At 36.9% G+C, this 22597-nt stretch overlaps 1 protein-coding gene across 1 annotated transcript in view; it reads right to left on the bottom strand.

Annotated features, from left to right (window-relative positions):
• Nucleotides 1-22597, bottom strand: part of LOC137002561 (corticotropin-releasing factor receptor 2) — a 59938-nt gene that overhangs the window by 16103 nt on the left and 21238 nt on the right. The window contains exons 4-9 of the mRNA XM_067362303.1: nt 19038-19144; nt 17258-17375; nt 14566-14719; nt 7439-7499; nt 4654-4726; nt 3008-3093 (exon numbers count right to left, since the gene is read on the bottom strand). Coding sequence (XP_067218404.1) covers nt 3008-3093; nt 4654-4726; nt 7439-7499; nt 14566-14719; nt 17258-17375; nt 19038-19144 — 599 coding nt within the window. The remainder of the gene's footprint in view (nt 1-3007; nt 3094-4653; nt 4727-7438; nt 7500-14565; nt 14720-17257; nt 17376-19037; nt 19145-22597) is intronic.

Raw genomic sequence — 22597 nt, 5'->3', positions numbered from 1 at the left:
CAATGATCTCCTCAACCAACACTGTGATGGTGAGTTTGGCAGAGGCAAACACTACCCAGACCCCCCACCCCCCCCACCTACATTAAAGTATATGTATGGGTTCTTATGGATTTTGAAATCCATGCAACAATGAAATCCTGCATTTTTTGAGAAAAGAAGATTAATTATACGCAAGCTTGCCCTCAAGACTCAAACTCACTCCATTAATACTTAAGAAATCAAATGAAACGCCACAACAAAGTTTTCAAACGCATTCTCAGCAAACCTCAGATGAAAGGACTCATTTTCCCCTGCTCTGACTGAAGTAAGCATTGCCCTGAGATACACTCACACGTTTGGAAGTAGTGCCTGTCAGTGTTATTCTGAGTTAAAAAAAAAAAAAAAAAACTTCAAATCTGTGTAACCTCAAATGAGATGACAACATATATGGTTAAAGATTTGATCTTTTTTGACTGTCTCTAGAAGAGATGACAGGTCTATAGAGGTGTAGAGATCACAGACCAAGTTTAAAGACATCCAAGTTTCTATCCAGACTCTCAAAAGGGCTAACATTACAATTCAACTAATTACTGTTCTTTAACTACAGTTCTAGTTTGTAGTATATAAATACAACTGCACCGACAATCAAATATAAGGAATATTATTATTATTATCAGATTATGAGAAATGAAAACATGCAAATGAATTTTTTTTTTACTGTGCATGCAACAAAAAACAAAACAAAACAAAACAAAACAATGAAACGTAATGCAATTGGGCTGACATTGCACATGAAGGAAACACGTTTATGTGTCATTTCTCATGCAGAAAGTCCAGCTAAACCTTCAAAGAAATGATAATTACTATCATTGCTTTGGCATGTTTTACTGATTAATTACAGTGGGTACAGAAAGTATTCAGACCCCCTATACATTTTTCACTCTTTTGTTATATTGCAGCCATTTGCTAAAATCATTTAAGTTCATTTTTTCACAGCACCCCATATTGACAGAAAAACACAGAATTGTTGACATTTTTGCAGATTTATTAAAAAAGAAAAACTGAAATATCACATGGTCTTAAGTATTCAGACCCTTTGCTGTGACACTCGTATATTTAACTCAGGTGCTGTCCATTTCTTCTGATCATCCTTGAGATGGTTCTACACCTTCATTTGAGTCCAGCTGTGTTTGATTATACTGATTGGACCTGATTAGGAAAGCCACACCCCTGTCTATATAAGACCTTACAGCTCACAGTGCATGTCAGAGCAAATGAGAATCATGAGGTCAAAGGAACTGCCTGAAGAGCTCAAAGACAGAATTGTGGCAAGGCACAGATCTGTCCAAGGTTACAAAAACATTTCTGCTGCACTTAAGGTTCCTAAGAGCACAGTGGCCTCCATAATCCTTAAATGGGAGACGTTTGGGATGACCAGAACCCTTCCTAGAGCTGGCCGTCCGGCCAAACTGAGCTATCGGGGGAGAAGAGCCTTGGTGAGAGAGGTAAAGAAGAACCCAAAGATCACTGTGGCTGAGCTCCAGAGATGCAGTCGAGAGATGGGAGAAAGTTGTAGAAAGTCAACCATCACTGCAGCCCTCCACTAGTCGGGGCTTTATGGCAGAGTGGCCCGACGAAAGCCTCTCCTCAGTGCAAGACACATGAAAGCCTGCATGGAGTTTGCCAAGATGGTGAAATAAGATTCTCTGGTCTGATGAGACCAAGATAGAACTTTTTGGCCTTAATTCTAAGCGGTATGTGTGGAGAAAACCAGGCACTGCTCATCACCTGTCCAATACAGTCCCAACAGTGAAGCATGGTGGTGGCAGCATCATGCTGTGGGGGTGTTTTTCAGCTGCAGGGACAGGACGACTGGTTGCAATCGAGGGAAAGATGAATGCAGCCAATTACAGGGATATCCTGGACGAAAACCTTCTCCAGAGTGCTCAGGACCTCAGACTGGGCCGAAGGTTTACCTTCCAACAAGACAATGACCCAAAGCACACAGCTAAAATAACGAAGGAGTGGCTTCACAACAACTCCGTGACTGCTCTTGAATGGCCCAGCCAGAGCCCTGACTTAAACCCAATTGAGCATCTCTGGAGAGACCTAAACATGGCTGTCCACCAACATTTACCATCCAACATGACAGAACTGGAGAGGATCTGCAAGGAGGAATGGCAGAGGATCCCCAAATCCAGGTGTGAAAAACTTGTTGCATCTTTCCCAAAAAGACTCATGGCTGTATTAGATCAAAAGAGTGATTCTACTAAATACTGAGCAAAGGGTCTGAATACTTAGGACCATGTGATATTTCAGTTTTTCTTTTTTAATAAATCTGCAAAAATGTAAACAATTCTGTGTTTTTCTGTCAATATGGGGTGCTGTGTGTACATTAATGAGGGGAAAAAAATGAACTTCAATGATTTTAGCAAATGGCTGCAATATACAAAGAGTGAAAAATTTAAGGGGTCTGAATACTTTCCGTACCCACTGTACATGTTATTAATCTCAGCATTGGAATATATATTCTCTCTCTCTCTATCTCTCTCTCTCTCTCTCTCTCTCTCTCTCTCTCTCTCTCTTTTATTTGACTAATATGATGTTGTAATTTAAGGAACAAACCCAGTGTTTTGTCAAGTAGATTTACTTTACTACAGTAGAATTTACTTATTTGAATGAAACTCACACTTAATTTATTAAAAGAAGCAGCTCTCTGTTTCTGAAGAATAATTCACCTTAAAATTTAAACGTCTGTCATCATTTACTCACCCAATGGATGTTTTAAAAGTCCAAAAATATATGCTTTTTTTTCTAAGAGGCTACACTCAACTGGATTATTCTGTTCCTAATACATAAATAAATAAACAGCATATGGTTTTGGAACTACAAATAATGACAGAACTTCTATTTTTGTGCGGAACTATTCCTTTACAGAACATGGAACAGCTGACCATCATTCAGGCTAAACAAACTCTCGCTCTGGAATATTAGTTATAGTGATCAGTAGTTAGTTAAAGTTCTTTACCTGTATTGTATTGTTTCTGATGTGGTCGAGGCCCTCAGCTTTGTCATTAAAATGCGCACAATGTTGAAAAGGAACACAAAATTGATCTGTATTAGGGAGGAAGAGAAGGGATGTAGGTCAGTTATGATGTAAACATCATTTTGTTGTTAAATTAAAGGATTAGTTCACTTCAGAATTAAAATTTCCTGATAATTTACTCACCCCCATGTCTTCCAAGATGTTCATGTCTTTCTTTCTTCAGTCGAAAAATAATTAAGGTTTTTGAGGAAAACATTCCAGGATTTTTCTCCATATAGTGGACTTCACTGGGGTTCAACAGGTTGAAGGTCCAAATGTCAGTTTCAGTGCAGCTTCAAAGAGCTCTACATGATCCCAGATGAGGAATAAGAGTCGTATCTAGAGAAACCATAAGTAATTTTCTAAAGAAAAGAAAAAAGAAAATTGATATACTTTTTAACCACAAATGCTCATCTTGCACTGCTCTGTGATGCGCCACACATTATGTAATCCCATTGGAAAGGTCATGCGTGACGTAGGCGGAAGTACTGAGCAAGTGTTACAAAGTGAATGTGCAAAGACTATTTTAAACAGCCTTTACAAATAAAGGTAAAATAACGATATCGGATGATTTTGAAGTTGGAGGACAAAACAAGATGTAGTTTTCCGCCCTACCCTACCCTGCTGCTGGGTCGGTACTTCCACCTACATCAATGCGTGACCTTTCCAACATGATCACATAATGCGTGGCGCATCACAGAGCAGTGCAAGATGAGCATTTGTAGTTAAAAAGTATATCTTTTTTTTTTTTTAGAAAATGTTTCTCTGGATAAGACTCTTATTCCTCGTCTGGGATCATGTAGAGCTCTTTGAAGCTGCACTGAAACTGACATTTGGACCTTCAACCCGTTGAACCCCAGTGAAGTCCACTATATGGAGAAAAATCCTGAAATGATTTCCTCAAAAACCTTCATTTCTTTTCGACTGAAGAAAGAAAGACATGAACATCTTGGATGACATGGGGGTGAGTAAATTAACAGGAAATTTTCTGAAGTGAACTAATCCTTGAGGTTTCCAGCAAATGTATGACATATTTAAATGAACAAATGTCCCAGCAATCACAGTTAATGGCACTTGTGCCACATTTATTGTGGTGGACACTAAATGTCTTTGCTCCTAGGATTTTTGGCATAAACATATTTGTACATGTTGTACACTTGATCTTTCTGCACAGAACATGCATACATTTCAGGCTGTGGAGATCTCACTGAGACTTATGCACTACTGCAGAATGGCTTACATTAAATACTGTATACATGCTTTTACATGAAGAATGAGGAAAAAAGATTCCACTCTTTAGCTCATACCAGTTCAATAATTCTCTCAAAGCTTAAGCACTCTATCTGAAATTAGCAGACATTGCTATTATATAAAAAGCTGATATTCTGGCAAGGACTGGCCTACTATCTGCTGATGTTAATAATGATTGAACAGCTCTCTTCAATTTGCATCTGGGTATTACATTTACATTTTGTCCATTCCAGTCTTTGTAATGCTTTTAGAGTTTTTTGCTTTAAATTCTGCACTCTATTGCCCTACTTTTTGGAAGCATTGACAACTACAAATCTGAGGGAGGCAATAATACTTACCAGAAGAACTAGAATCACAGGCCCCTGATAAATGTAGTCTATGTACTTCCCAGGTTCCTTCCCAAACCAGCATCTGAAACGCAGAGTTTTTTGAGTGTGTAATCACAGCACAGTTATTAGTTAATAACTATAACTACACTATATAATGTGTCTTTGTAACTTTAACAAATGAATCATTTCCAACAGGGACTGTATTCACTGCACAATGAAATATATATATATACTTTACTGTGTCAATATCAGTGGGTGGAAGAACCAAGGTGGCCATGGAATGGTGTTTTATAATAAACACAATACTGCACTTTCATATAATACAATAGCTAAAGATGAAGTTTGCACTTTCAGAGACATAAGCGGCACCAAATGCAATCACAAAAATAATGTTTTCATATTCTCAATCTTATGTCTGAAAGATGGTTTGTGCTGACGCAGGCAGATAGTAAGTCTGGCCCTAACAGTGCACAGCTACAATTCACTTGTGTTGAAAACTAAAAACATAGACGTAAACTAATTTTGTACTCAAAATTGCAGCAAACGATTCATGTGTGAGTTGGAACCATCCGATTACATCTGAGAGTCAACGACTCACTGATTCAAATGATCTGGTCAGAGCGAGTCTCCAGTTAACAATTCACTGAATTCACAAGTCTGACTCAAACGGGAGATCTTCAGAGCTTGAGTGCATGCGCGACGGATGGAGCGAAAAGTAAGTTAGCCTACTTGCTATTGCTGAATTTAGGATTTATATTTTAAATGAAAATCATATTTAGGCCACAAATGTTAGTTGTTTGTGAACTAAATCTGCTATAAAATGGCGAGCTGTTTCGAGCTGTTGAATGTGGACTTTACCGTCTAAACAGGGTTTTAGGCAAAAACTAAAAACAACATTAAAATATAGCTGCAAGCAGCAATTATCGGGGCCAAGCACAAAGAAGGCACAACAAGTCATCCCAGCACAAAGCATTGCAGAGATACAGCTTCAAGAGTTGGTTTTGCATCATGCCTCAAATTTCATGGGAAAATTGGACATCATTCGACTCGGCATACTGACCCAAATGTAAAAAGACCAAACTTAAGATTTTCAGAAGTTATAAGCAAAAATAGCCATTTTTTGTATCTCCAGACCAGTAGGTGGCACTGTGCTGAAACGCTGCATGTTGTCTCGGGCCATGCTTGTGATGACATGTACCAGGTTTGGTCGGAATATGATAAAGCATTGCGGAGATACAGCCTTATGTCTATTTTCGCAAGCGCTACGTAAAATTCGTTCTTGTGTTTTGTGAAAACAGTTTGAGAAATCGACTTGAATTCCTTAACTTTTTGTCGGCATTGTCTGAAGATGATCTGGTTCGATTTTTGTGAAAATCGGAGTAAAGGCCTAGGAAGAGTTAGAAAAATCAGGCTTTTCAGAAAACTCAAAATGGCGGAAAAATTTTCATGACTGAAATAATGTCAATTTTGTTTCTACGGTTGAAAAGTTATTAGCATAAACATGAGTGCAACTTTGGACAGCTGGTGGCGCTAGAGGGATTGAGTTAGAGACTCCAAATTTGCTATATTGACAGATCAGACTGGGACTCTGTGTGCCAAATTTCATAACTTTCATAACATAACTGCATAACTGCAACTTTCATAACATAACTGAAATCGGTTCTATAGACTTCCAGGATGGAAACGGAAGAATAATAATAAGAACGCCAACAATTACAATAGGTGCCAACGCATCTTCGGTGCTTGGCCCATAAATACAGCAAATTAAAGTCCATGAATCTTCCCTGTTCAAGTGATGAAAACTATTTTACATAGCGTTCTTAAACTGTTAACTGTTTTTATTTTGTATGTTTATACTTGTCAACATATATTTTGTTTTTCCTCATTTTTTATACCGTTTGGTAGGATTTATTTTGTAATTTTCACTTATTTGCACACTAGCGCCACACTGTCAGCAGCCATATCCCCCTGTAGCCCAAGACTGGTTGCCCACCGAAGCTAAGCAGGGCTGAGCCTGGTTAGTACCTGGATGGGAGACCTCCTGGGAAAACTAGGTTGCTGCTGGAAGAGGTGTTAGTGCCCCAGTATAGTGATGGGGACACTATACTGTCAAAAAGCACCGTCCTTCAGATGAGACATTAAACTGAGGTCCTGACTCTCTGTGGTCATTAAAAATCCCAGGATGTCCTTCGAAAAGAGCAGGGGTTTAACTCCAACATCCTGGCCAAACTTTCCCAGTGGCCTCTGTCCATCATGGCCTCCTAATCATCCCCATATACTGATTGGCCATGGTCTCCTCTCCACCAAAAAGCTGGTGTGTGGTGGGCATACTGGCGCAATATGGCTGCTGTCGCATCATCCAGGTGGAATCTGCACATTGGTGGTGGTTGAGGAGATTCCCCCTTCAATATGTAAAGCGCTTTGAGTACCCAGAAAAGCGCTATATAAATGTAAGGAATTAATTAATTAATTAACTTGAATTATTATATAACACCATAGTGTTGTGGCTGGGAGTTTTTGCAATTTTGTTATGAACAGGTTTTTATTCTGACATTAGCTAACATACAAAAAAAGTTAACATTTATTACATATTTGTTTTTCTACATATATTTCTACTCTGTCAGTTTTATACATATATATCTGGAGGAAATGTCACGAATTTCCAAGTATTCCAATCACAGGCTCATTCATTGACATCTTTTTGTATACTCTACAATTGACATCAACAGTCATTCACTCCCATCATACTGTCGGCTTACTGCACTAAGCTTATTTCTGCAAATCAGCAACTTACTGTTCGTTTTCATTGTAAAGTTTTCCGATGGCCCACACTATAATTATTGGACATGGTATACCTGAAAGAGAGAAGATTGCAAATCACACTTCAAGGATAGCAACTCCAGAAATGTGGAAATTAAATATATAAGCAGTAACTAAATATCATGAACCAGTGTTGTGCTGTGGGAATTTATTGTGATTTTGTTTATGCAAGTGGAAAGAGATGCAACCATAATACTTTAGATTCAGTTCAGATTGTACACACTTTATAATTTACATACATATTTGTAAATTCCATGTTCAATTTGATGTTTACTTTGTTAATGGAACACCATTTACACTAGCATGATGAAGTAACCAATACTATAATATTTATTAACATACTATTTTACATAATTTATGTCTCATTGCTTATGCATTTTTAAACATTTTCATATTAATTGCACATTCCTATATAACCACTAAATACAGTAATACAGAAATAAGCAGATATCTTTTATTTGTTACTACAAACTGTTGTTTGGTAATATTGAACAGGGTATTAATATTAATAGTCCCTTGACTCCCTTTCTATTATGGCCATTAGTCAAGAAATACTCAGTAAATGCAGCAGGAGTCATGATGATCACAGGGGAGGTGCAGCTTTAATTTAACAGAGCTGAGCGCTCCAAAAAGTCATTTCAAATGCATTTAATTTGGATATGACCAAAAATGATGTCCGAGTGGGTGAGTTGTTTGCTTTGTAATTAGTCCCTCTACCTCCACTAATTTGTTTGACTGATTCATGCAGATATGTGTACTGTTTGTGAATATGATAGAGGGGTATTATGACATTGACAAGGTAATGAGAAAATCATAGCATGATGGAAGAATTGCCTCCTCGCATGACTTTATACTGCAATGGCAAAAGAGATGCTGCCTCACTCTGGAACCTTATCTGCTTGATGCTGCTGAACAGTTTAAATGAATGATTTATACATTATTCAATCACACACCTGTAATATGTTGTATTATTTGTGTACAGCTGATTGTTGTCTTTTTTGCTTGTTTGGTAAAACTTTAGTTTATCAAACAATTCTGCATGACCATATCATTCCTTAATCCTACCCAATACCTGAAGTTAACAACTACCTTAAAAAGCAAATTAGGAGTTTAATAAGGCAAATTTCGTAGTTAATAGTGAGAATTGGACTAAAGTGTGACCATTTTTTGTTTCTTTTTTTGTCCTCAGTGAAAACACAACCATATGCATCTTATAAAAGAAAAGTTTTGGTCTATATCTGGCTTATATATATATATATATATATATATATAGAAACATTCACTCAGCACCAAAATACAGTTGTCAGTCCTGTATTTGAGTCCTTAAAGGATTAGTCCACTTTCAAATAAAATTTTCTGATAATTTACTCACCCTCATGTCATCCAAGATGCCTTTCTTTCATCAGTTGAAAAGAAATGAAGGTTTTTGATGAAAACATTCCAGGATTATTCTCCTTATAGTGGATTTCACTGAAGCCCAAACGGTTGAAGGTCAAAATTACAGTTTCAGTGCAGCTTCAAAGGGCTTTAAATGATACCAGACGAGGAATAAGAGTCTTATCTAGAGAAATGATCAGCCATTTTCTAAAAAAATTAAAACTGTATATGCTTTATAAACACAAATGATCGCCTTGCAAGTGCTTCCACTTTCCTTATTCTTCAAAAAGCTTATGCTGTATGTCCTTCGCCTTCCCTTTTCAACTTACGGAACGAACGCAGCGCCAGTTACGTTTTTTCCATAAGTAGAATAGGGAAGGTGTAGGACATACAGCATAAGCTTTTTGAAGAATACGAAAGTGCAGTTTTGGCAGAACCACTTGCAAGGCGATCATTTGTTTGCAAAGCATCTACATTTGTATTTTTTAGAAAATGACCGATCATTTTGCTAAATGAGACTCTTATTCATCGTCTGGTATCATTTAAAGCCATTTGAAGCTGCACTGAAACTGTAATTTTGACCTTCAACCGTTTGAAGTCCACTATAAGGAGAATAATCCTGGAATGTTTTCATCAAAAACCTTAATTTCTTTCGACTGAAGAAAGAAGGACATGAACATCTTGGATGACATGGGGGTGAGTAAATTATCAGGAAATTTTCATTCACAGGTGAACTAATCCTTTAATACGGTTACTTTCACACGCAGTTTAGTGACAACCGCATTCTATAACCGAACACACACCCCAACATTTTCACATTTTCATTGTCAATCCCATAGGCAGTGGCCTTTTGATCTGGTCTCACAGTAAATCAGCCATGTGACCGAAGTAACGGTCTGTAGTATCAGCTCTCTTACAGCTCTGAAAAAGCCCCAGAATCCTCTAGTTACACACTCAGACACATTTAACACGCTCACATGGTGCACTCCACAAAACAATAATCTGTCCTGCAGTTTGAATACTTTGTAACTTTTAATTATATTAGTGCCAGAATATTTCAAGTATTTTGTGATGTGACAAAAATATTGTTTAACCAGATGTATGCCATCTGTTAAAGACAATGAAATTCTCTCATCTTCAGAAGGTTAATATAGCCATCTTACAGTTGTAGGGAAAAGAACATTCCAGAGCCCAGTTTTATGGCAGGGTCCCTCTCTTTCTGCAACAGTGGACATAGTTTGAAAACAATTCGATTGGATCTTGGTGGACAAGCACATATAAATGTCCAACACCATCAGATAAGGATACTAGGACAGACACCTCAAGTGTGGGAAAGACAGGACACCCATCACAAGACTAATCCCTAAGGATTAAGCCAACTGCCATTTAGGTCAAAAAGATTCTTTAGGTCTTTTTGGATACAAGTGCAGTGCGGAGGCCACAATGATCCATCCAGTCCATTAATAGCCAAGTTTAGAAACCATAGGTGTAAACTTTTTGGTGCTATTTTGTCATTGTCATTGTGTACGCCAGCTGTGCACTCAGTATCGCTGAAAACATTACAAACTGAAGCCGAAGCTCTAGCCGTTGTTTGCAGCTGTGAGCATTTTCACTTGTATGTTTATGATGTGTGTCCTCTATGTGTTCTTGCTTGTGCTCTGATGCCTTCCTCCAATCTGTGCTCCAATTTAGCAGAGGTTGGGCTAAGCAGAGGTAGAATTGTTCGCCTTGAGCAAAATGACCCAGTGCTCCTTTTGGTCTCCTTTATCTCTATGAATAAATTCTCCTAGCACTTATATGTCTGCCTTTCTGCCAATATGTCTGCTTCCAGCGGTTCTTGTGAGAGAGGGAGAAAGCAGTGTGCATAGTCTGTAGGCAGCAGTGATTATCTGTCCCACATTTGGTTCTCGGATCTGGTCTCAGTCTCACTGGAGGACCATGCTTGAGAAATTCCAATTAGAGCACATCTGCTTTCCAAAGCTCAGGGAACTATGTGATATTCCCAGTCTGAAATTGTGGGAACTTTGGGTTTGACCTTTGAAAAGGCCTCTTTGATAAGTTCTGGTCTTTCATCAGAGACTATGAAGACAGTTTTGAATGCATGTGCTCCTTCTGCAAGAAGCCTCTATGCTTTCAAGTGGTGGCTATTTGTATCATGGTGCAGAAAGGCAATTTGGATCCATCGCCTGTTGGTGACAACAGGACACTTTCATTTTTATGCATTGTTCCCTTTTATCTGCGTCATATTTCGGGTTTCGCATAGCTCAATTGGCAGAGCTGTATAAGTGTATACACTATAAATCACAAAGGGTAGGTTTAGAGGTGGGGTGGGTGTAGTCATTAATAAAAAATGAGATTTGCCTAAAGGAAATTGGACAAATGGTATAAAAACTCCACACGTTGGGTGTCATTCATGAAACACGAGCAGAACAAATTTTTGTGTAAATCGTGTGTAAAGTGGTTCTGGCGTAAATTTTCGGATTCATTAAAATGTTCGTATTTTCCAAATGTTAGTTGGTACAAAAGAAATCTACACCTGCTCCCAGCCACGCGTAAATAGTGCGTTTAACATCCGAACGTTTTGCTCATTAATAAGGCTGTATTTTAATTCACCTTAATCGGGTACATATTTACACAGCATTCTGAAAAAAATATTATATAGTAATTACATACATTTTTTCTTTTTACTTTTATTGTGAGAGCCAGTAATAGCATCTGCACATGGAGCACTTTAATCAAATAATTAACTGATTTCAATAGGGCTGGGCAAACTAATGGCCCCTTAATTGTTATGGAAATTGTTTCCTAAAAAATGGCCAAAATCCTTCGTTTTGTGTCATAATATGATGCCCATATATAGTTGTCAGTCGGATTTAATGGGCGGGATTTATGGTAATTGAGAATGAGCGTGCACGCGCGTCCCATTTACTACTGATTGGAATTCATTAACACACACACACATTTCACTATCACTTCTGACATTTACAAAGTATTTGTGAATCAGGAGAAGAGTTTTCGGGAAGGTCTCTTTACGCGTAATTCACTCATATTTACTCGTATATTTACGAATGTTTCATGAATGAGACCCGTTGCATTTAAATGAACACGCATTTTGATTGGTAATGACAGTCATACTTCATTTCATGACGACAGACGTAACACAACACTGTCATAATTTTTACGCCAGCTAGAGGGCGCATGACTTTAAAACGTAAAATGTAAATATAGGTCATAATAAGGTGCTTGAAAGGTGCTTTTTTTGTTTGTTTTTTTGTTTTTGGAGGACAGTCTGATTTTTCTGCCTGTGCACTTCTGGTGTACACGATTGCTGCTGAACATGCACCAGTTGGTGGTGTTTTTTCCTAGGGGAGGCATTCAATTGTTTCTCGTTGCATGCATGGGATGATAAGGCTGAGACCTTTCTCTACTGCTTGTGTTTGTTCTTGGAGCTTATCTATAGTCCTAGAAAGTTTAATGGGCCCTATTCAAACCACTTGAGTCAGCCTCTGTTGCTTCTTCTTAGGCGGAATCTAAGGTGCGTCTTTGGATTACATTTGTGTGGCAGCAGGCTGAGCATTTCCACACACTTCAGTCAGGTATTATAAACTGGACATGAAAGTGATTATTTTATATTAGGTGTCCTTACTATTTACATAATACGCTAGTGCAATTGGAAATGAATAAGGTTAGAATAGCTTGGGTGGTATAATGTAAAAACATGTACACAATAAGTGTATTGTATCAAATGATTCATTTAAATGTTAATACATGTTTGTTAAAAACACCTAATAAAAAGTGTGACCATGTACACTCACCGGCCACTTTATTAAGTACACCTGTTCAAACCTAATCAGCAAATCACATGGCAGCAACTCAAAGCATTTAGGCATGTAGATCTAACGCCACAGCATACCTGGGTTTTGTTGCTGCAGCAGCCGACAAATCTGCAGCAATTGCATTATGTTATCATGCCAATATGGACTAAAATTTCTGAGGAATGTTTCCAGGACCTTATTGAATTCATGCTACGAAGAATTAAGGCAGTTTTGAAGGCAAAAGGGCATCCAACCCAGTACTAGCAACGTGTCTCTAATAAAGTGTGTGTACTGTACAGTATGTGGCACACTAATAAGCAGCGAACCCCTGACTGGAAAACTGCAACTTCGTAACAGTGCATGTCATATTGTGTCAATTCTGTTCTTTGGCTCTGTACTCGCTAATAGTTTAAAGGTGCCCTAGAATCAAAAATTCAATTTACCTTGGCATAGTTAAATAACAAGTGCTACAAAAGACATACATTGAGTTTCAAACTCCATTGCTTCCTCCTTCTTATATAAATCTCATTTGTTTAAAAGACCTCCGGAAAACAGGCAAATCTCAACTTAACACCGACTTTTACGCAACAGTCGGGATCATTAATATGTATGACCCTAATATTTGCATATGCCAGCTCATGTTCAAAGTAAATTTAAAGGGGCGCGCAGCCTGAATCGATGCATAGTTAATGATGCCCCAAAATAGGCAGTTAAAAAAATTTATTAAAAAAAAAACTATGGGGTATTTTGAGCTGAAACTTCACAGACACATTCAGGGGACACCTTAGACTTATATTATATCTTTTGAAAAGACGTTCTACGGCACCTTTAATTCTTTGGCATAAAAGGAGGAGACCATGACAGGCCCTAGAGACAGATCCCCTAAGAAGACCTCATCAACGATACAGCCATCAGCACAGATCCTCAGCCAAGACCACAAGAACCAGACAAGTCCTCTGCACAGATCCTTTTTTCTTATTATTATTCTGTGGCAGCCCATAGAACTGTATCATAAAATGTTGTAAAAATGTCAGAGCTTCAATCTGACCAAATTTCCGTCCAGCCTTTCATTGCCTCTAGCACCACCAATGGGTCAAATTTGCACTGAAATTTATGTTAATATCTTTTCTACCATAAATCCATATTTTGTTCTCACCGGAAAAACATTTTACATTTTTTTTCTCAGCACCCTGAAGAAACCGGAAAAATTTGGAGCTGGTGCCTTCTAGTGTCCAAAAATTGAAAATAATTATATGCTTCCTGACAGGGTTCACCTTGTCCACCATTTTGATTTATTACATAAACTACTTTAACAAATTGCTTCTAGGCAATTCAACTGAACAGGACAAAGCACTGAAATAACAACCTAATTGGTCAACTTCTTAAAAGATGTACAGTGTTGATTCGATGTGCCAAAAAATGCTATCAAACCTTGGGGGTGCTATGTTTTTACATGCACATTAATATGAATATATATATGAGATATGAGATATTTTCAAAAAACTTGGGAAAAAATTTAGACTTGTCCACTATCAGTAAACTGTGTTAGCAGAAAATATTAGCTTAAATGATCAGCATGCTAACTAATGCTTTGTGTGCTCAATGTCTTTCCTCTATGTGGCGTACTGGAACAACAGCAAGAACCTGAACAGAAGGTTGCAGGTTTGACACTTTATGATTGTATTCTCGCATTGAGCCTCGTAAAATGACCTGAGGATTTTTTTTTTGTTTTTTTTTTGTGACATTCACTCTAAAAAAGACACAGAAACTTTCCAAATAAAACAAAACTTAGTTTTTAAACTTTCTTGACTAGCAGATTACATTTCAGCTTCTCTCTTCACAGCTAATGGAAATTGCAGATGATTAGGCCTTTCAAAGTGAGAATGAAAGTGTAGAGAAATCAACTCACACCATCCAATGAAGAGGAAGACCCATTTACGAAGCTTGTCTGTGGAATATGTCATTACGATAGCCGTGTGAAGATAGCAGCCCTCCACAAACATCCAGAAAAAATTGGTCACCACAAAGTAATTATAGATTGTTGTTATAAGACGGCACCAGGGCTATACAAAGAGAAAGGGAAAGGGTGTTAATTGAGGTGAGCTATGTTGTTTCCAACTGCAAACCTTTTTGATGCTAACATGAATCATATTCTAGGTCTTAAAGCAACATCATATCCTAGCTCAAATGTTTTATAAGTGTTTTGCAAGGTGCTATTTTGCATCTTGAAAAGAATGTGCAATAGCCCAGTTGTTTTGTTGTGCGCAATATGTAGTGGAGTTCCTCCAGCCATGGCTGCTAAAACATGGTTACTACATAATACATTTCAAAGATTTTTTTTTCATAAAATATAATTTTATTAAATTAAAAAGTGCTATGTTTCTGCTATGATGTATAATTCCTGAAAAGCAAACGACAATAACATTTTTATTCAATGGATGCTGAACAATAGCTAGGTGAACAGGTGCCAACATTTGGGAACCCATTCTTGCATTATATGGATTGAAAAAAAAAAAAAAAAAAGTGTTGATCGGAAGAAAAATGTCATATACAACCCCAAAACAAGAAAAGCTGGGACATTTAATAAAATAAAAAAAAATAAATAAAAATAAAAAAATAAAATAAATAAATAAAATAAAATAAAATAAAATAAAATAAAATAAAATAAAATAAAATAAAATAAAATAAAATAAAATAAAATAAAATAAAATAAAGAATCTGTGACATGTTAATTCTCTTTCAATTTTATTTAACTGATGGAAGTACAAAGAAAATATTTCCAATGTTTTCACTGACCAACTTAATTGTATTTAGTAAATCTAAACCTTTTTTGATTCTGATGGCTGCAACACACTCCAAAAAATGATGGGACAGAGGCAAAAGTGAAAAGATCACAGAATATCCGTTAAACGGTTTTGAAACAGTCCATAATTAGCAGGTTAATTGGTAATAGGTTAGAGTATTGTGTTTGGGTATGAAAGGATCATTTCAGTCCTTGCCAGCAAAGATGGGTCGTGGCTCATGAGAGAATATCATGAGAGAATTGTTCAACAGTTCAAATATCACATTGGCAAAGTATTTAGTTCTTTCAGCACTAGCTTACATAATTGTGAAAAGATTCAGGGAATACAGAGAAATCTCAGGCTGTGTAGGGCCAGTCAGGAAACCTTTGTTAAATGTGCATGACCTTCGAGCCCTCAGATGACATTGCATGAGAATCCGTCATGCTGCTGTGTTAAATATAGCCACATGGGTTCAATAGTACTTTAGAAAACCGTTGTCATTAACACAGTCTGCCGCTGCACCAAGAAATGCAACCTGAATCTCAGTTATTCAAGGAGAACGCTATGCATTGATTCTATACAGAGATGCTGCCGAGATCTCTGGGCCCGAGCTCATCTCAGATGGTCCAAAAGACAGAGGAAATGTATGCTGTGTGTTCGAGTTCGAGTCCGAATAGATCATACAGACTTTCATCAGTGACAGGTGCAAAAGCATACATCTGTCATGGTACTGGGGGGCAGAGAACACGGCATGAGTGGCTCGCATATGTGTGAAGGTACCATTGATGTGGAGGTGTAAATTGGGTTCATACAGAGACATATACTGCCATGACATCTTTCCTGGGAAGCAAGACAATGCCAGGCCTCATTCAGCATGTGCAAAAACAGAGTGGTTCCGTAGACATTACACCGTAGAGTAAATGTGCTTGCCTGACCTGCCTGCAGTCCAGATCTGACTCTTATTGAAAATGTATGTCCCATCATCAAAAAGAGAATCAGACAACGATGACCACAGACTGTTGAGCAGACAAAAATTCCACATGCAAAACTGCAACAATTAGGATCCTCAATTCTCAAATGATTAAAAATTGTAATTAAAGGGAAAGGTGATGTGACACAGTGGTAAACATGCCTCTGTCCCAACTCTTCTAGAGTGTGTTGCAGCCATCAAAATCAAAATTTGTTTACATTTACAAAACATAATTAAGTTGGTCAGTGAAAACACTGGATATGTTTTCTTTGTATTTTTGTCAGTGAAATAATTGAAAGAGAATTAACAAGTCACAGATTCTTGATTTTATTACATTTTTCAAATTGTCCCAACTTTTCTTGATTTGGGGTTGTGCATCTAAAAGTATCTGAAAGTATCATATTTTCATTTTTATTATTTTGTAACCATGTTATAAAAGCAAAGCCACGCACAGCAATCCCACTGTTACTTCGGTCTTTTCTAAAGCTCTTGTGTTTGTATCAGTGAAGACTACAGTCATTCTATACAGAGTGTCTAAATTACATAGTATGGTGGAAACATTGCAAAATTAAATACTTTTGACAGAATTTGCATGTCTTCTCTTCACCGTCAATTACTTAAAAGTTGGAAATAAAAATGCTGGAAGATTGTAATGAGGCAGTTTATTCCAGGAGACAAAAATTAAATTCTTAATTAAAAAATCTACTCCATGCAATATCATCAGCTACTGTTTTCAAAGCAATATCTGTGAGTAATCGTCTGCCAACATCATAAATGTAAATGTTAGAAACCTGCTGATCCGTTTACATATTAATAGGCTGATAAATAAGTTTAAAAGTGTTTCATACCTCATTTGTCTCATAAATGTTTTGGTCAATCAGTTGAAGCAAAAACCACATTACATTCCTCAGAATGAAAGTTGTAATTAAGTTCCAGTGGATTATGTTGCGAAGGCATCGGATGCTCCTTGAATTTAAAAAAGATAAATGAAACAATCATTTCAGTAATTACACTGTGACACAGATTTAGCATTGCATGAGCTGATTATGGAAATACATGAGCATGAATATGAGACAAAGAGCTAAGAGCCCAAGACACACAAACAAAAATCATATCTAAAAGATGAATTACCTTCAATCGAAACTGAACTTTCGATTGTGCTGTCTTTAGATCAATTTAAAATAGTCATCCAGCAAATGAAAGATGATGCAGTGAAATGTAATTGTTTTTAATTCTGTGTGTATGGTGTAAATCTGTGTTGAAACTAATTGTATTGCTGCTCATTTTGTTCAGGACACTCATGTGAAAGAGATTTTTAATCTCAGTGAGTCTTAAATAAAGGTTAAATAAAAAAATAAAAAAATTATTATTCTGAGCATGTTTAAGGAAATGTTCAGTAACACTTTGCTCTGCATATTTAAAGAGACATGTTTAATTTCTTCAAGTGATTCATATGTTTATTTTACACAACACAGTGAAAATATTGCTGTGTGTTTGAGAATCTCTTGGCTCAGCCAATGTCATGTGTTTGGACCGTGACTATCTGTTTGACATGATGATGGATGGGGGGTGTCAATATTTTTGTTATTATGTGTATTGATTCTCAGCAGAGGAGAAATTACACATTAAATTGAATCCATTGAAAAGGTATTACAAATGCATTACAGTGCATTCATAATGATTCATAATATAGTTTATCTTTCCATAAAGAATTGTCATGCTCCCAGGTTTTCCACCTCCTGCCAAGACTTTTAATCTTACACACCTGCACCCACTCTACTCACTCTTGCAACTAATACTCAACTCACACAAACACTATCTAATCTTGCAGTCTTGCACACTGTATGGTGTTATCTTCAGTGTGGAAACACTTTTGGAGCTATACTCTGCAGAACAGTGGCTCGTGAATATGGCAAAATACAAACTAAAATACTTAGAGCACAAGGAAAGACAGACAATCCATCACGCAGTGTAATGACTTTTGTCTCTTTTTCATACAAAATAGCATACTTTTATATGCTTTTATGTCATTTTGAATATAAAATAAAAGTAAAATGCCACATTCTTTAGCATTAAAAGTACAATACATACACACAGTACATACATACTGTGCCTTCTTCAAAAACTGCACCCTAAAAAATTCTGGGTTAAATATGGACAAACCCAGGAATTGGGTTGTTTTCACCCAGCCATTTTTTTCAACCAATTTTGCATTTATTTTTTTAGCCAGCAATATAGTAATGTAGTAAAAGGCATGTTTTTGGTCACCCCTAAATAGGGGCAAATTTGTGGGGTATTTTAAGCCGAAACTTGACCAGACCAGAGACTTGTATTACATCTTGTGAAAGAGGGCATAATAGGTGCCCTTTAACCCAACCTGCCTGTTTTGTCCATATTTAACCCAACTTGGGTTGTTTTTAACCCAGCATTTTTTAGAGTGTGTCTTTCAGTGTTTCATAAAAAAGATAAAATTAGAGTAAATAATAACGAAACTACCCTTTAGTGTATATACAATCTTTATTATCTCTAAGTTTACTTAATCTTCAAAACATATCTTATCTTTGAACAAGGCCTTGGCATAATACTTTGCTCACAAACTATAGTACTGAAAATCACTGACACACTTACCTCAAGCACAGAAAGAGAATGAAGGCAATAACGAGAGCTCCAACAGATATACAGTGACCAAAGTAGTTTATGATGAGGGCTATCTTGTAGTGCATTGGGTACTTCCTCTGTGGAAAACAGATTCATTATTATTTATGCCTTGATTAAAGAAGCAACTCAGTGTCTTCCTACCATATGATATGATATAATATGATAAATGATTACAATTTTAGCACAAATCAATACTCAATGACCGTTTTGTCATTGTTTAATATTTTATTGAAGCTTTCAAAAGACCTGAAACATTTATATATTTCTCATGAGTCCTTGAAAGAGGTCATAAAACTGTGACACCATATTATAGTATTCTAATTTTCCTTTTGCAGAATGTTTAGATGTAGAAGTCATGTGAAGTGAAGTGACTAAAATAAGAGGGATAATAAAAAATGCATGTTATTTTTTGTTTAGTACTGTCCTGAGTAAGATATTTTACATAAAAGATGTTTGCATTTAGTTCACAAGACAAAACAATACCTGAATTTATTAAAATAACCCCATTCATAAGTATGTGAAGCATTGATTCTCAATATTGTGTGTGGTTACCTGATGATCCACAACTGTTTTTATGTTTTGTGATGGTTGTTCATGAGTCTCTTGTTTGTCCTGAGCAGTTAAACTGAGCTCTGTTCTTCAGAAAAATCCTCCAGATCCTGCAGATTCTTCAGTTTTCAAGCATTTTTGCATATTTGAACCCTTTCCAGCAGTGACTGAATGATTTTGAGATTCATCTTTTCACACTGAGGACAACTGAGGGACTCAAACTCAACTATTAAAAAAGGTTCAAACATTCACTGATGCTCCAGAAGGAAACACGATGAGTTAAGAGTCGGGGGGTGAAAACTTTTGAATTCAAATATCAAGGTAAATTGTACTTAATTTTTCTGCCGGGAAACATGCAAGTATCTTCTGTTGGTCCCAAAGGGCAGTACTAAATAAAAAACAATGATATATAAATATAATAAGAAAAATTGTGACATCTTCATCTTGTTCAAATGTTTTCACCCCTCGGCTCTTAATGCATCGTGTTTCCTTCTGGAGCATCAGTGAATGTTTGAACCTTTTTTAATAGTTGAGTTTGAGTCCCTCAGTTGTCCTCAGTGTGAAAAGATGAATCTCAAAATCACACAGTCACTGCTGGAAAGGGTTCAAATATGCAAAAATGCTTGAAAACTGATGAATCTGCAGGAGCTGGAGGTTTTTTTTCTGAAGAACAGAGCTCAGTTTAACTGCTCAGGACAAACAAGAGACTCATGAACAACCATCACAAAACACACAAACAGTCGTGGATCATCAGGTAACCACACAGTATTGAGAATCAATGCATCACATACTTATGAATGGGGTTATTTTAATAAATTCAGCTGTTGTTTTGTCTTGTGAACTAAATGCAAACATCTTTTATGTAAAATATCTTATTCAGGACAGTACTAAACAAAAAATAACATGCATTTTTTTATGATCCCTCTTATTTTATTAAAATAATTCTCATTTTCACAGATTTTGCAAGGGGTTCACAAACTTTTTCATGCCACTGTAAAATATGGGCTGCTTCATTACAAGTGGTCCAAATGGATTATATGTTGTGTTATATGATTTAAACCAATCAAAACCATTTCAGTTGCTCAGGGAAACTTTACATAAGTAATGTAAATAATACAAAAAAGAGAATAACTGCAATGATATTTTAAAAGATCTTATAAAGGACCAAATTCAAGTGCCATCACTCCTCAGATATTTCTTCTTAGTTTAAGACAATTTATCTACCCGTTCTATCTCCAGATCTCAGCGATTCACTTCATGTAGAGTTTATCTTCCCTTAGAGTGGAACACGATGCCATTTTTCATCAGTGTGTGCATCCATGTCCTTGCTTATTTTGACAGAGGACACTCATGAGTTAAGTGTTTTGGTTTTGCCACTTGAAAGCCATGCTCAACGGCTCATCAACTACTCACACTGCATTCATTATAAAATTAAGTGTTTCTCTCGAGAAAAAGAGAATGGTTGGCCATCCCCAACACTGTGGTTCTGCGGTTGCATGAGTCGGGATGATGGAGAGCTGATGTGGAGCTTTAGGCTCTGTATTTTGTGTTCAAGTCTGGAAGCTTGCGATGTGATGTCTTTCGGCTTGTATACATGTTTGTTTACTGTCAATTTGGACTTGGATCGCAGGAGTAGTGCTTTGTGGTTACAACAGGGTGTGTCCCCATGGTGCATGTTGGGCCCCTCATATTAATAATCAGAGAACTGTGTCAGACCGTCCAAGAATATCTGCCTTTCTCCTCCCTGTCTTTGAGATTCTGCTCTGTCAGTTTCACTGCAGTCTGCATTTTAGACAATAACACTTCAACTGTGCGTTTTTAACAACAGTTTTCTCACTCGTGTTCCACGCAACAACGCCTTTGGAGCACAGTAGTTGTGCCACCATGATGCATGTCGGGCACCTCATATTAAGTCGGATTCTACAATTTTGGGATAGGTTTCCCTGCTGTTTAATCACTTCCTGTAGTTTAATCCTGTTTGGTAAGGTCTGCAGCAGACAAAAAGGCTTATCTCGTTTACTGACTGGAGACGTCCATATTCTCCTATATGTGCACTGTCAGACTAACTGAGACTGTCCTCCCAAAAAAAACTGACCTTATAGGTCATTTTTCAAGCACCTATATTCACATTTTAAAGTCATGCGCCCTCTAGCTGCCATAGAAATAATGACAGTGTCGTGTTACGTCTGTTGTCACGAAATGACATATGACTGTCCTAACCAATCAAAATGCGTGTTCATTTAAATGCAATGGGTCTCATTCATAAAACATTCATGAAACATTCGTAAATATACGAGTAAATATGTGAGTGATTTGCGCGTAAAGAGACCTTCCCGAAAACTCTTCTCCTGATTCACAAATACTTTGTAAATGTCAGAAGTGATAGTGAAATGTGTGTGTGTTAATGAATTCCAGTCAGTCGTAAATGGGACGCGCGTGCACGCTCATTCTCAATTACCATAAATCCCACCCATTAAATCCGACTGACAACTATATATGGGCATAATATTATGACACTAAACGAAGGATTTTGGCCATTTTTTAGGAAACAATTTCCATAACAATTAAGGGGCCATTAGTTTGCCCAGCCCTATTGAAATCAGTTAATTATTTGATTAAAGTGCTCCATGTGCAGATGCTATTACTGGCTCTCACAATAAAAGTAAAAAGAAAAAATGTATGTAATTACTATATAATATTTTTTTCAAAATGCTGTGTAAATATGTACCTTATTAAGGTGAATTAAAATGCAGCCTTATTAATGAGCAAAACGTTTGGATGTTAAACGCATTATTTACGCGTGACTGGGAGCAGGTGTAGATTTCTTTCGTACCAACTAACATTTGGAAAATACGAACATTTTAATGAATCCGAAAATTTACGCCAGAACCACTTTACACACGATTTACACAAAAATTGGTTCTGCTCGTGTTTCATGAATGACACCCAATGTGTGGAGTTTTTACAAAAAAAATAAAATT

Source organism: Chanodichthys erythropterus, chromosome 16 (genome assembly GCF_024489055.1).
Source record: "Chanodichthys erythropterus isolate Z2021 chromosome 16, ASM2448905v1, whole genome shotgun sequence".
Taxonomy (NCBI): domain Eukaryota; kingdom Metazoa; phylum Chordata; class Actinopteri; order Cypriniformes; family Xenocyprididae; genus Chanodichthys; species Chanodichthys erythropterus.
Note: the sequence above shows the minus strand (reverse complement) of the source record. Positions and strands in the feature narration are given on the sequence as shown.